Source organism: Gymnoscopelus braueri, assembly GCF_963280865.1.
Source record: "Gymnoscopelus braueri genome assembly, chromosome: 14".
Classification (NCBI taxonomy): Eukaryota; Metazoa; Chordata; class Actinopteri; order Myctophiformes; family Myctophidae; genus Gymnoscopelus; species Gymnoscopelus braueri.
Window position 1 is genome coordinate 3,916,768 of NC_137619.1, and position 16,651 is coordinate 3,933,418.

The following is a 16,651-nucleotide window of genomic DNA, read 5'->3' on the forward strand; positions in this document are numbered from 1 at the left end:
CTCAGCTAGGGGGTCCTTGGCCTGAAAACGTTGAAGACCCCTGCGATATATCTACAGTTAAAGTGCTTGGTGTGGATGGCCCTTCACTGAGTTACTGATCAAGTCGGGGTCTCTCCCCCCCACGGACTTTACTCTGGACTGAGGATGTTGGAGTCTGCCTTTGCTCAGACATCTGGGGGGGAGTGGCCTTTAGAGCTCCAAATACTGTCAGTCCACCAATCCACCCAGATGAAAGACATGGATGTGATGTGTTGTGAGCTTGTGGATCGGCTATTTTCATGTGCGTGTGGTATGATGAAATATAAATTAGGCATTAGGCGGTGCATAGAGTCAGGATGTTTTTAGTTGACACGCTTTAAACATGAGGTGGAAGAAATAACAAGAATGTCCATTTTGAATGAGTTTCAGGTCTTGTTACTATAAAAAAAAAATCATTGCACTTCTTTAGAGGTCACAGAACCCCTGATAAGATGCCGGACATGTACATCTATTGACAATTTGTTAATTTGCAAACAACTTTACATTGTTATTTTGTTCCATATCAATGGGGAAAAAATTAAAAGAAAAGCCACAATCACCAGAGAGACCATAGCTCTGAGTCTGTTGACAGAAATGTACAAACAATTTGAACATAGACGTATAATTGACACAAGTTTTGCTATTAAACACAGTTGACCAATGACTGACTATCTTTCATATTTTTTTTGTACAGTGACACATTTGACTTGCTCTACTTGGACCAAAGCCTGCTGTTGATTGGTTCACCATATTTCAAAGTGTTTGTCTTTCAGGAAGGGGGTTCTGTCCACGAAGCAGTTGTTGAAGAGTCTGGAAAGACATCAACGGATGCAACATTTTACATCAACAGTTATGATGTGTTCTAGTACACGTGGTTCTCAAACTTTGTCCATATTCCACTCACCGTACTGTTTGGATGGAGGTATTGATGGAGAGCAGATGGAGCAATCTGTCCGTTAGAGCATCGGTTAGCTTATTGTGACTCAGACTACGACAACACAAGGTAGAGAAAGAATAAATGAATATAGATTAGTACCGCACGGTCACATTTCCACAAGTGTTGATTTGTACAGCAAATTTTGATTTAGTTTTAATCATATTTTAGTCATCTGAAATGTTTTAGGTTTTGTCTCGTTTTAGTCGACTAAATCTACAGTTGATTTAGTCGACTAAAATGTATGTTGGCGGTGCCTTGATGGCGTCGTAATGGCTGATTTTACACTTGGTTGCATGCTGAAAATAGCCGATCTACAAGCTCACAACGCGTCGCAGCGCGACACGTTGTGAGCTTGTAGATCTGCTATTTTCAGAGCGCAACACCCGAACGCAGCCAAACATAAAATGACTTGTCTTTTAGTTCTACTGGATCTCTTTTCCACTAGATCCCTCACTAACATTTTAGTCTAGTTTTTATTTGTTTACCAAATTGTCAACATATTTAATCTTAGTTTTAGTCATCATAGCTTAATTTTTTTTTTGTTTTTGTCAGTGAAATAAAGGTAGTCGACGAACATTTTTCGTCATAGTTTTAGTCGACGAAATCAACATTGATTTCCACAATGTGCACACGCACACACACACACACACACACACACACACACACACACACACACGCACACACACACACACACACGCACACGCACACCACTGCATAGAGACACACGGGGACTACAAATTTCACGCCCACTTTTGAGACAGCGCCGCTACTCGAGGTCCGTTAGAACGATGAACTGCAGCTGCCAATGCATTCGCTATGAGAGGATATGAAAGTTAGCCTACTTTTAAAATGATCCTGCATTAACTGAAGACGATATTGATTTAAATAAAAATGTGTTTCCAAATGTATGGAGTGTCTTTGTCAACATATCTTCTTGTTTTCTTAATAGTTGATGTGTTTCACATTTAATTTGCCACTTTAACGAGTTACCCATAATGCTAACACAGCAGAGGGTAGACAGCAGACGGGCATTTCAGTGACATCACTGTCTTTACGAGTGCCGAGCGCCGACCAGTGACGTACGCACTGTAGAGGCAGGAGAGGCGGTCGCCTGCCCAACTAAGATCTCGCCTACCCTAAAAAAATTAAAATAACCCGAAAATGTGTCATTGCGTGCTTAATGTCCTCAAAGTCACACATCCAACAAGCTTTGAACTGAGCAGATTGGACCTTCTGTTCCAGAGATAATGACCAAAACCTATTGAAAACGGCCACTTTCGCCAGTTTTCTGGGTATTGAAAACCTCAAGGGATGCGTCCGTGACGTATATACCATGCGATATAGATCTCCGATGCTAGCGGTTTTGACATACTGATGGAGTATATTATAGTATATTGTGGGTAGTATATCGAGATGAAAGATATGGGACATTAAAAAGGACAAATTAAACAAATGGGACAGATTATTAGAACACAAAAAAAATCGCTACAGCCTCAGTAGTTAACCAGTGAAATGACGGTATTTTACAATGCCTCTCATAGAGATTGCATTGAGAGCTGCAGTTCATCGTTCTAACGGACCCCGAGTGTCAAAAGTGGGCGTGGATTTGTAGGCCTTCCGCTTCCGGCCGTGTGTCTCTATTCTACAAGACCATACTCACTCCAGGACTTGTGCTTTGTGCAGGTGGGGGATCAGAGTCTCTAGTAGCTGGTCAGTGAGTCGACAGTGACTGAGATCCAGTTCTGTCAGTCCCTCACAGTGTTCCAGAACCAGGGCCAAACATCTACAGGCCTTCTGATCTAGTGTGGTCTCACTGAGGTCCAGCTCTCCACCCAGGGCTCCACACAGCAGGGAACCTGCTCTCATCGCTGCGTTCCTTTCACTGCCCTCAGAGACCAGGGAGAGGAGCTGGAGGAGGATGGGTTTGCTGGCTCTGAGGGGAAGAAATACACAACGATGAGCAGAACACTGAGATGAACAGTGTTGGAAACCAGCAGTGGTGTGGAAAGTAACTAAGTACATTGTACTCAAGTACTGTACTTAAGTACAATGTTGAGGTACTTTTGCTTTGCTGGAGTATTTCAAAATGTTTATACTTTTATTTCTACTTCACTACATCTCAGAGACAAATTAGTACTTTTACTCAATTACTTGAAAACTTTAGTTACTATTGTTACTTTGTAGGTTTTGATTATTATTACAATACATACATTAACAACTTCAGACCTTTGGCTATTTGAAAATATGCGATCTACAAGCTCACAATGCGTCGCATCGCGACGCATTGTGAGCTTGTAGATCTGCTATTTTCAAAAGATTTTATACATTTGAAAACTTCTGAAACAGGACACTCTGCATAATGAGTACTTTCTACTTTAAGTACATTTTGATACTAATACTTTTGCGCTTCTACTCAAGTAAATGTTGAATTCCGGATTTTTACTTACTAACAGAGTATTTCTACAGTGCAGTATTGATACTTTTACTTAAGTAAAAAGTGTGAGTACTTTTTCCAACCACTGGAAACCAGCTTCTTCTTCTTAGATTTAAAAAAGTTTTGTCCTTCTCACCTCAGATGGACTCTGTTGAGAACAGGGAACAACAGGTCCAGTCCACTGTCCTCTACCTCACAGTCTGATAGGATGAGCTGTGTCTCCTGGCTGCCGTTGTGTCTCAGGAGGACAGTAGAGATGTCCCTGCAGTGTGTGACGGTCAGAGACAGCGCCACCGCCTGGCCTTGCGCTGACAGGTCCACAGAAGAGGAGCAGGACAGATCCAGTCTGTACTGTAGAGCTCTGAGCAGACCTGCTGCTGCTGCTGCCCCCTGCTGTGTCTGACAGGTACTGCAGCAGTGGTGGAGGAACGTCAGCAGCAGACTCCTGTCCACACTGGTATGAGGATGTGCAACACAACACATTTAATCATCACTTAATTGATTGATTCTCAACCCATTAAGACCTGAAGCCGATTCTACGAATGTCTTCTAAATCCCAACAGTATTCTGAAAAAACATATGTTTCTATATCAGTGGTGCTCAAACTTTTTCATGTCAAGGACCCCTAAAATTATATTTATTTGGCCCCCATCTGAAAATATTTTGTTCCAGGGACCCCCAGAAGCAAAGATTTGAGTTCAAATGTTCGCTTTAAAATATATATAATTATATTCAAAGACTTGCACAAATGTTCTTGATTTTTCAAAAATAGCAGATCTACAAGCTCATAGCGCGGCACTCAGTGCCGCGCTATGAGCTTATAGATCTGCTATTTTTTAATAGCCAAAGTGTAAAATAATGCTTTTTAGCTCAAAGCTAAAAATGAACGCATTGAATCACCCATCTAGGATTGATGTATTTATTCATAACCTTTATATTCACATTGCATATCATAAATGTGTGTTACAGCATTGATAACTGACTATAAACAACTTACCTTAGATGATAGACTTTCTCCAGAGAGTGTAGGATGCACTTCATTGCCTCTGGTGGTATGGAGGTCCACAACAGGCTGAGTTCTGTCACTTTGTCACAGTGTTTGAGGGTAAAGAGCAGAGCATCACAGTCCACTGTGTCCAGTTCTCTGTTGTTCAGGTTGATCTCATGGTCTAACGACCTCAATAAACTGGACACACAGACACTGGAATGACATTTATATGTCTCTCTGATGGCACACAACGTAAAGCTGGGACTGGGTCTGTAAATATGAATTAGTATTAGTCAGCGAGTTCTCGAAAGTGACTGATTACATTTTGGGGCGGCAGTGGCTCAGGGGTAGAGAGGCCGGGTGGAGTGTGAACTAGTAAACTGCAAGGTTCCCAGTTCGATCCCGGGCTGGGGTGCTGTAGATCTGCTGTTTTCAAACATTTTAGTACTTTTACTTTTGGTACTTTAAGTACATTTTCATGCCAATACTTTTGTACTTTTACTTGTAACAGAGTATTTCTATATTGCAGTTTTGGTACTTTTACACATTGGGTGCCAAAACCGTATATATACGGTTTTTCAAATACTGACGTCGAGTGCCAAAACCGTATATATACTTTTTTTTTTCCTTCACAGGACCAGGAGATATATCATTGTTTGAAGATTTAGACTCCAATCCACTTCCTGGTTAACTTATGACTTAAAAAACCTGTATCTCGGCTCCTGTGTACTTTTTTTTTTTACAATGTTAATTTAACTATTTTCAACTGGCTGCAACTATGGAACGGATTACCGAATGTTTTTACGAGACCTCTATGTGTGTAATGAGGGGATCACCGTGAGGACGGTGATCACTGAAAATATTTTGTGACTACTTGAAAAAGGTTCAAAAATTGTAAAAAATCCCAGCACTCAACGTATAATATTTTAATAAACCTCTGGCACCCCAAGTGTTAAGTAAAGAATTTGAGTACTTTTTCCACCACTGGTATTAATTATAGTAACACTGTAACTGTGTGATGTACTAGCCACAGTGTGTGTGTGTGTGTGTGTGTGTGTGTGTGTGTGTGTGTGTGTGTGTGTGTGTGTGTGTGTGTGTGTGTGTGTGTGTGTGTGTGTGTATATATATATATATATATATATATATATATATATATATATATATACACACACACACATACATATATATATATATATATATATATTTTTTTTACTCACCTTTTAAATGAAACTCTGTCTAGAAAGGGTAAAAGACTTGACATTCTTCTCCCTGAGATCTTGCTCTTCCTCAAGTCCACAGTGACGATCTGGGCTGATGAATGCTGTAGCAGATAGAGAAGAACCTCCCAGTCTAGAGAGCAGGAGGTCAGATCTCCACCAACCTTCATCAGGAAAGACTTTGTCCAATCCTCATCCTGAGCTGTAAACACAACACCGGCTAGCTCCTGCAGAACCTCTGGACACAGTCTAATGAAAATATGGATCAAAGAATGTAATGTTCAGAATGAAGGTTGGGTAAGGTTTTATATCACTGACATATTGTATGGCTCAACTAAACAAACTGACTTACTTGACTGTCAGTTGAGCTTGGTGAGACAACAGTGGAAAGAGGAGGTATGGATGGGTGTTGGACTTGGTCATGTCCAAACATCTGACTGACCAGTGTCTCAGCAGATATGCCACATTGCTATGAACCTTGGACAATAGTCTCTCTGGTTGTGGCGTGGTCTTTAGTAGGGAAAGCTCTTCAATAGCCACTGGAGAGGGCAAACGTCCTGTTCCTACCAATCGAAAAACTAGCAATACCATGCGTTCAGACAGTCTGAAAATCAAGGGAAAATGAAGAAAAGCTTTAAATTATGCACACTCGAATTCCTAACTACACAGCTACGTCACATGATTCAGAGCCAAGACACAATTTTGGTTTTGGGATTAGTGGCCAAGAATCTAATAATTTTACAGAATCTAATACACATAGCCTACCCTAGCCTTTGGATTTGTGAAACATGTCTAAAAAGTAGTGAAACTCCTTTGAGAGAGATCTTGCTGGGTGTCAGGACCAGGTTCACCCTAGCGCCGCAGAGTCTCAGAACTTTCCCCACAGACTTGCAGGTGTTTGTCCATAACTCTCCTCTCAGGGTGAAATCAAAGAGTCGGAAGAGAGAAACCAGCTGTTCAACATCCTTTCTGGATCTAACGGTGATGGATTTACATGTGTGCTGAAAGAATCCTGGATCACACCTGAAACATGTGAAAATCTTAAATCAGCAATATTGTATAAAATATAATATTATAATAATAATACAAATTATAATATTTAACCTCTGTATATTGCTGAAAAATGCATACACATTGAATTGCTATACTTCAATGACTACATGTTGCATCAAACTGGATATATTTAATCTCTAAAGCTATTATAAAGAATAACCAACCAACCAAGACAGATCATATACATAGGTACCGGGATAAAGTTGCAAGTAATCAATCCCGATTAAATACACTGTAAGTGCATTCATCAAACCTTATTATGTAAAAAACAAACAAACAAACAAACAAAAACACGCTATAGAGATGGCTTTTATATGTAGACAAATATTAAATGAAAGACAAATCATTAACCTGAGCTGTGAGATGTAGGGTGGACACTGAAGGAAGATCCTCAATTCACTCTCTACATCTGACCAGCCTGTCAGCTCTACTGGTTTCTTATCTGGTTGGAGTTTCAGCACCTCTAGGAGGAGGCGGACCTTTCTCTCTGAGAGGTCTATGGACCAGACTGCAGGAGCTGATTGGAAAACTGGTTGTAACATTGGAAGAACACTTCTGTCTGTTTCAGTCTCATAGTTCTTCACATAGGAGCACAGGTCCAGTAGTAGATCACTTTGATGTTTAAGGTTAGTCTTGTCAATAAAGGGGAATGTTTTGTAATTACATACAGAAGACAACAATTCTAGAATATTCTCTCCTGTTTCTTCATCCCTTACTGCTGTTTTACAGATGAGCCTCCCCAGGAACTTCCCCAGGAATGCATCTGACATTCCTGACCATCCATCAGCAAAACTGTAACAGTTCAAATGAATCGTGTTAATGTGTATTTTCAGACATAGCTTGATCTTTGTACTTGGTCTGCTCTTTTTTTCTCTCTACACCAACACCGTAAATAGCCAAAAATGTAATTAAACACACACATATTTGGCAGCCCCCCTGTAGTAGCTCTGGGGACCCCCTAGGGGTCTTGGACCCCCTGTTGAAGATCCATGTATAGTATATGCAGGTCACATTATAGTGATCATAAAGGTATTCTCTGATTATATTCTCGTTTATGATTAATTGTATCATGCATATACTTTCTCTATTGTTCTCTCTGCACATTGCTTCTATCATGGATATGCTACACAGCTCTTTAGAAAAGTCTTTGTATTATAATTCTTTATAATAGAATCACAAAATTATATTTGCCTCTTGTCAACTCAGTGCACCAAAAGTGACAAATAATCAATACTTTCATTAATCATGCCTCATCAACTTTTGAAAAGTTATACAGCTTATATGTAGACAAATATTAAAAGAAAGGAAACACATTAACCTGAGCTGTGAGATGTAGGGTAGACACTGAAAGAAAGTCCTCACTTCAATCTCTTCATCCGACCAGCCTGTCAGCTCTACTGGTTTCTTCTCTGGTTGGAGTTTCAAGCATTCTAGGAGGACAGAGGCCTTTCCTTCTGACTGGTCTATGGACCAGACTGTAGGAACTGACTGGTAAACTGGTTGTAATGCTGGAAGAACACTTCTGTCTGTTTGAGACTCATAGTTCTTCACATAGGAGTATAGGTCCAGTAGTAGATCACATTGATACTTCCTGTTTCCTGAAGTATTATACAACTTAATTAAGGGGAATGTTTTGTAATTACACACAGAAGACAACAATTCCAGAATCTTCTCTCCTGTTGCTTCATCTCGTTCTGCTGCTTCACAGATGAGCTTCCCCAGGAACGTGGCTTGTTTTGATATGTCTGATGATCGATGAGTGAAACTGCAACAGTTCAAATGAAAACCATCATGAAATATTGTGTTTGGCATCATAAACAGAACCAAACAATGATGGACACTGTATCCATTAGATATTAGGTGAAAGAGTCACAGTAAAATTAAGGAATGAGAAACATATTACTAAATATGCGTCTTAATGCTCAAAATATATTTCTCTGTGCTATCTGTACTTTGTTGACTAGTGTTGGTGTAACCATTGTCCCAGGAAAAGACCACAACACAACACTCTGCTGTTCTGACCAAATGTACCAATAAGGTCTATTTGGTTCCATTGGTAAACTCTTCAGATTTAAATTAACACTAAGGATTTGACTGTGTACACTGTATATCATACAGATATCACATGTTCTATGAGTATTTCATGTATTCTCTGATTTCTTACATCAGATTGGTTGTACCATGCATACTGTAGCTGTGTAGCATACTTATACGATATACTTTCTCTTGTTCTCTCAGCATTTTGCTTCTATCCTGACCTGGATATGCTGCACAGCTCTTTGTATTAATAAGAGAAACTCTGTCTCTCTTTGTATTATAATTCATTAATAATAGAATACAAATGTATATTTGCCTGTTGTAAATTCAGTGCACCAAGTGACAAATAATTAGTACATAATTAATTCAAGGGCATGAATCATACTGTACCTAATTATCTGTAATAAAAAAAGGTAGACCAGTTTTATATGTATACAAATATCGAATAAAAGGAAACCCATTAACCTGAGGTGTGAGATGTAGGGTAGACACTGAAGGAAGATCCTCACTTCACTCTCTTCATCTGACCAGTCTGTCAGCTGTACTGGTTTCTTCTCTTGTTGGAGTTTCAGCACCTCTAGGAGGAGGGAGACCTTTCCTTCTGACTGGTTTATGGACCAGACTGTAGGAACTGACTGGTAAACTGGTTGTAATGCTGGAAGAACACTTCTGCCTGTTTGAGACTCATAGTTCTTCACATAGGAGTATAGGTCCAGTAGTAGATCACATTGATACTTTCTGTTTCCTGAAGTAATATACAACTCAATGAAGGGGAATGTTTTGTAATTACACACAGAAGACAACAATTCCAGAATCTTCTCTCCTGTTGCTTCATCTCGTTCTGCTGCTTCACAGATGAGCTTCCCCAGGAACGTGGCTTGTTTTGATATTTCGGATGATCGATGAGTGAAACTGCAACAGTTCAAATTAAAACCACCATGAAATATTGACTTTGCCATCATAAACAGAAATGTCACAACCCGGCCCGTGGGCCATGACAAATAGAGGAGGACACGATGGCAGTGTTTAAAGTAACAGGAATTTATTTAACAAAAGGAACTAACATAAAGCTTTACAAAAGGAATGAGGTGTGTAGTTCAGTAATCAGTAGTGTCAGCAATGTATGGATGTGTGTTCAATGTAATGTGGGGTGTTGTAAAGTGTATAAACTCAATCATGGACAAATAAACAGAAGGGTGCTGTCATCTGGTAGGGGACCACTCGAATGGCTGGCAGTCACTCTTTTATAGGGCTGCAGGGAGCACTGGCCAGGTGCTGGCCAGGTGCTCCCAATGCACCTAATTAGGAACCCCAGGTTGGCCACGCCTACAGGAGATCTGTGGGAGAGATACACATAGGAGTACACCATACACCCACACACAGACAGACCCTGCAAGCCAGGCCAAGGGGCCGTGACACCCTCCCCCTTCAAAATGAGGGCCCATAAGGGACCGAGAGAGTGTAACTAACACCAATTTAATTATATTAACTTGAAATTTAAATCAATCAAAACAACCAAAAATGTACATCAATAATTAAACAAAAATATTTGTGAATTTAAACACCACTTGCCTCCAAATTATTACGGTTCAACCAATCCTGTCCACAACCAACACACCCAGCCCTCCCCTCAGCAACCAAGATTACCATGGATTCCTGGAGCATCTAAGAGGAGAGGAACAGGAGGCAGGAGCAGACAGAACAGGAGGACCAGTAGATGGGACAACAAAAAACACAGGTCACATATTGCCTACATTTAAGGCACCCTGGAAAGGGCATCTTCTACAACATTTTCTACCCCTTTAATTTATTTAACTACGAGCCAATACGACTGCAGCATTAGGGACCAGTGAATTATCTTCTGATTGGGACTTTGCAATTAATTCAAACGGGTTAGTGGATTATGGACACTGACCACCACAGGCACAGCCCCAGACACTACATAGACTTGAACTTAAACTTAAACTTTCTTGAAAAGAAAGTAACTGGTTTGTCAATGCCTAAGTCCTCTGGTTGTAATAAACCCCCACCAGCACCCACGTGACTAGTATCCACCTGCATAGTGAATGTGCGGTCGAGACGTGGCGCTGCAAGGACAGGAGAAATACACAACAGATCTTTGATAAATTCAAATGCCTTTTGACATTTGTCAGACAAAATGAACACAATTGAACACATGATTACAGTGAGACAATTTACCACACCGGACTTAGAGCGAGGGAGTGGGCCCACACAGTTAAAATCAGATATGGCAAACCTTGGTTCTGAACCTAACTTTTCGTTCTTTCCTAACTCACAATCATTTGCCTCAGACTGTGCGCGCGTCATAGCGTGTGTCACTGCACAAGCTGTGAACACTTCAGGAAATTCAGTTTGACTTTCGTCAGGTTGACTTCTTACCAACGGCACCGGATCTACTACTAAAGGTGGTGGTACATCCGCCCACACACGTGCACCAGCCAAACCATTACCCAGAATCACATTCACCCCTGCCACGGGTAACGCGGGACGCACAGCAACGCCGGTCAGACCCTGGAAGAAATCGGAATACAGCATGACGTTGTGAACAGGAACATGGAGGACAGTTAAACCCATCCCCAAAACAGGAATAGAGGACCCTGTAGTACTCTCGCTAGTAAATGGTAACACTGACGCCTCAATAAAAGTATCAAAAGCTGCTGTGTCACGCAGTATTTTTACTGGAACCTTGACATTACTTCCTACAAGTGACACAAATCCTTCACTGACAAACGGCCTGTAGGATTCCTCAACCTCAAGACTTCGACATGACCCTTCAACCTGTACCTCCCCCAAGCTTAGCGCAGGCACAGCCACAGCCGCACCTTTTGCAGGATGAGAGGTAGACGTAGTCTTTGCTTTTAGAGCGTAGCAGTCAACTTTCCAATGCCCTTCTTTATGACAATAATTACATATCCTCTTCTCCTCCTCCTCACGCGTGCCATATTCAACTTTTGCCTCCGGTGCCACCGCCATGCCTGAACTACCAGGAAAGTCCATGTTGACACATGCACCATCACCACCGTCATTACCAGCGCGCTGCTGGCCAAGGCGCCGCTCCCCATAAGGGCGCTTGTGTGTCAACACATGTTCATCTGCCAAAGCAGCCGCTTTTGCAGCAGTGTTAACTTTCCGATCACTGATGTAGTTGGCAATATGTTCAGGCAAAGTGTTTTTGAATTGTTCAAGGACTATAAGGTCACATAACCCATCAAAGTCCTTAACATCCAAGGCGGCACACCAGCGGGCAAAGTAACATGACAAATCGCGTGCAAACTCTAGATGAGTCTTGTTTTCAGTTTTCCGCCATGTGCGAAAACGTTTGCGATAGGCTTCTGGAACCAGTTCAAAGGCTTTTAATACTGCTGCCTTAACCACAGGATACTTCTGACTGTCAGCAGGGCTTAGACATGAATAGGCCTCCTGCGCCCTGCCCGTTAATACACATTGCAGCATTAACGTGCGGGCAGACTCTGGCCATTTACGCACCTCGGCAACTCGTTCAAACATGGAAGAGAAGGTTTCAGGGTCCTTTTCACAAAACTTGGGCACTAAGCGCAAATTCCTGAAAATATCAAAGTCTTGAGCCTGAGACCCCGAGGCCGCTGACCTACTACTGGACATCCCAGCCTCCTCAGCTGTGAGTTTCCCTTCTTTTATAAGCTCAAGTTTTGTCCTCTCAATCTCCAGTCTTGACTGCTCTATTCTCAACCTCTCCACTTGTAACTCCTTCTCCAACTGATTTTCTGACTTCAGCCTCTCTTGCTCTGTTTGCAGCATGAGCAACTCTTTCCGTTGTTCAAATGTGAAAAACTGATTAGTGGGCAGCTTAGACTGACTAACCATTTTAACTGACCTTTCCTCAGATTCAGGAGACTCTTTTAGAATCCCCATGTCCTTCAAGTTAGCTTTTAAAATTGACTTTACTGTCTCCTTTAATCTTTTGTCAGTGATTTCTAGTCTATAGTGCTCTGCTACTCTAAGTAGCTGCTCCTTAGTGAAACTATTTAAAGTCTCCTCGCATGGAGTCTTTAGAAAATCCTCTAGGTCAGACATTTCAAACTGTTCAGAAAACAAAAATACAAAAATGTGACCTATTACCAACAGTTTTACAAATACACCATGTAGGTGTTTCGTTTTTTCTGTTAGATTTTAATTAGAGTACAACAAAAAATTCCAAAAATGGAACAAATGTTCCCCTCTCTGACAAAGTAGGACAGGTGAGACAGGTGTGCCTCCAGGAGTGGCGTTCCCCCTACCTCAGCTGCCTAACCAAATCTTAACCTACCATAACTTGCCCTGGTCTTCAGTGGCCCTCCCGAGTCCCCCTTACCAACTGAGCATCTCGGTGGCACCACCCCATCCCATATTTTGTGGGACAGAATCTAGCAAACCATACAAGAAAAAAACAAAAGCACAACGAGTCCCACAGGGGGAAACGCCGCTATCCTATCTGGGTGGGGAACACCACCCCTCAGACTGTTCAAGACACACCTGTTCCCCCTGCCCTAATTACCACACTTGTAGTGGCAACTAACTGACAGCACAAAACAAAATAAATAATTGTATTTAACCAAAATAAACCAATTACCTAAATTGTTAACCAAAACAAATTGTTACTCAAACAAACTGTTAATCAAATTAACCAAAACAAATTGCTATTCAAACAAATTGTTAATCAAATTATTGCTCAAATTATTCAAAACCAATTGTTATTCAAAACAAATTTTTACTCAACTTACTCAAACACTACCATGCACCTCCTCAGTAATGCTGTGACTTAATTTGCCAAAAATAGGCTTCAAACAATACAGGAATTTACTTTACCTGTTCAGAGTCACAGCCAACCCGAGTATTTTTACTTAAAAGCGGCACGAGCCCCCAATTTGTCACAACCCGGCCCGTGGGCCATGAGGAGGACACGATGGCAGTGTTTAAAGTAACAGGAATTTATTTAACAAAAGGAACTAACATAAAGCTTTACAAAAGGAATGAGGTGTGTAGTTCAGTAATCAGTAGTGTCAGCAATGTATGGATGTGTGTTCAATGTAATGTGGGGTGTTGTAAAGTGTATAAACTCAATCATGGACAAATAAACAGAAGGGTGCTGTCATCTGGTAGGGGACCACTCGAATGGCTGGCAGTCACTCTTTTATAGGGCTGCAGGGAGCACTGGCCAGGTGCTCCCAATGCACCTAATTAGGAACCCCAGGTTGGCCACGCCTACAGGAGATCTGTGGGAGAGATACACATAGGAGTACACCATACACCCACACACAGACAGACCCTGCAAGCCAGGCCAAGGGGCCGTGACAGAAACAATAATGGACACTATCCATCAGATGTTAGGTGAAAGAGTCACAGTAAAATGAAGGAATGAGGAACACTCAAAATATATTTCTCTGTGCTATCTGTACTTTGTTGACTAGTGTTGGCGTAACCATTGTCCTAGGAAAAGACCACAACACAACACTCTGCTGTTCTGACCAAATATACCAATAATGTCTATCTGGTTCCATCTGTACACTCTTCAGATTTAAATTAACACTAAGGATTTGACTGTGTATATCATACAAATATCACAAGTTCTATGAGTATTTCATGTATTCTCTGATTGTATTCTTACATCAGATTGGTTGTACCATGCATACTGTAGCTGTGTATACTTATAGCATATACTTTCTCTTGTTCTCTCTGCACTTTGCTTCTATCCTGACCTGGATATGCTGCACAGCTCTTTGGATTAATAAGGGGAACTCTGTCTCTCTTTGTATTATAATTCATTATAATAGAATACAAATGTACATATATTTGCCTCTTGTAAATTCAGTGCACCAAGCGACAAATAATCAGTATATAATTAATTCAAATGCATTAATTATCTTCTTTTAGTTTTTAAGGTCACGCTTCATATGTAGACACATACGTATTAAATTAAAGGAAACGCGTTAACCTGAGCTGTGAAATGTAGGGTAGACACTGAAGGAAGATCCTCACTTCACTCTTTTCAGACCAGGCTGTCAGCTGTACTGGTTTCTTCTCTTGTTGGAGTTTCAGCACCTCTAGGAGGAGGGAGACCTTTCCCTCTGAGAGGTCTATGGACCAGACTGTTGGAACTGACTGGTAAACTGGTTTTAATGCTGGAAGAACACTTCTGCCTGTTTTAGTCTCATAGTTCTTCACATAGGAGCATAGGTCCAGTAGTACATCACATTGATACTCTGTGTAATCATAATCATCATCATCCCACTCAATAAAGGGGAATGTTTTGTAATTACACACAGAAGACAACAAGTCCAGAATCTTCTCTCCTGTTGCTTCACCTCGTTCTGCTGCTTCACAGATGAGCTTCCCCAGGAACTTGGCTTGTTTTGACATTCCTGACAGTCGAGGCGTGAAACTGTAACAGTTAAATGAAAACCGACATGAAATATTGATCTCTGGATCATAAACAGAACCAAACAATGATGAACACTGTATCCGTCAGATTTTAGGAGAAAGAGTCAATGGAATGTGAAGAAATTATAATATATGTTTAAACATAATTGTTCTGTACTTTATATGGCTTTTATATATAGACTACTATTAAATGAAGCAGATTAGACCTGAGTTGTGAGATGTAGGGTAGACACTGAAGGATAATCCTCCCTTCATTCTCTTCATCTGACCAGCCTGTCAGCTCAACTGGTTTCTTCTCTGGTTGGAGTTTCAAGCATTCTAGGAGGACAGAGGCCTTTCTCTCAGAGAGGTCTACAGACCAGACTGTAGGAGCTGCCAGGTAAACTGGTTGTAATGCTGGAAGAACACTCTTGTGTGTTTGAGTCTCATAGTCTTTAACATGGGAGTACAGGTCTAGAAGGAAGTCCCACTTGTTATGCCAACATTGAGATACTGAAAACACCTTCTCTATTGCTTGTGTGTTTAGCCTCTCATGGAGAGCTGCTTCCAGACACAAATTCATCAGAAAAGTGTGTCCTGTTTGATTCTGAGAAGTAAACCTGTCGAATATGAAGAATAAAGAGGAATCAGTGATACAATTTTGACCCATGAATCTAAAACATTATGAAAGTCTGTACCAAAATTCCTCTTTGACTAGAATTAATTAAATCTCAACTGTAAATAATTATTTAATAAGTAGATCAGCGCATTATTACTAACATACAAAATTGTCAACATACAGTATTGTTGTCTTTATTGTTGACTAAATGTATTATTCAAGAGAAAGCTATTAATGATCTTAAAGTGGAAAGTTTAAGATCATCTCAATGTGGAAGGAAAAGCCTTCTTTTAGAAAGCCAGCTCTGTAAATAACTATAACTCTTTAATTTAACCTTGTTTTCCAGCCTTTTTGATTCATAACGGATACTTGAATGACATTTCTTGTTAAATATTTTATACAACTTTGTGAGTTACAGTAATCATTAAAGTTACTTATGTGTCTTAACATTATAAAGTAATGTTAAATGTCCAACATAATTCCATTTACCTGAGCTTTGAGATGTAGGGTAGACAGTGAAGAAAAATCTTCACTTCATTCTCTTCATCTGACCAGCCTCGCAGCTCTACTGGTTTCTTCTCTGGTTGGAGTTTCAAGCATTCTAGGAGGACAGAGGCCTTTCTCTCTGAGAGATCTATGGACCAGACTGTAGGAGGTGCCAGGTAAACTGGTTGTAATGCTGGAAGAACACTCTTGTGTGTTTGAGTCTCATAGTCTTTAACATGGGAGTACAGGTCTAGAAGGAAGTCCCATTTGTGATGCCAATACCCACGTTCCATTTGAACTAGATTTTGTTGAATCTGAACTCTAAATGACTCTTTAAAACATAAGTCACATGTAGTTTCAGCTGCATACTAATGTTAAAGATAATAAAGGTAAAATATGTTCTAAGATTGTATATGTTCTAAGATTACGATATTTTTTCAAGCCATATTGTTAGTTACGCAAAATA

General features: G+C 40.6%; 1 protein-coding gene across 1 annotated transcript; it reads right to left on the reverse strand.

Moving 5' to 3' along the window:
• Positions 1–445: 445 nt before the first annotated feature.
• Positions 446–16,478, reverse strand: LOC308100040 (uncharacterized protein; the record flags this gene model as incomplete). The annotated part of the gene is made up of 14 exons (XM_080448941.1): positions 446–828; positions 923–1,006; positions 2,616–2,888; positions 3,526–3,843; positions 4,387–4,647; positions 5,595–5,843; positions 5,947–6,198; positions 6,360–6,617; positions 6,999–7,439; positions 7,966–8,412; positions 9,150–9,596; positions 14,656–15,102; positions 15,308–15,700; positions 16,189–16,478. 14 exons carry the CDS (start codon positions 16,476–16,478, stop codon positions 762–764), a joined length of 4,227 nt encoding a protein of 1,408 aa, XP_080305067.1. The 3' UTR covers positions 446–761.
• Between the last annotated feature and the right edge of the window lie 173 nt (positions 16,479–16,651).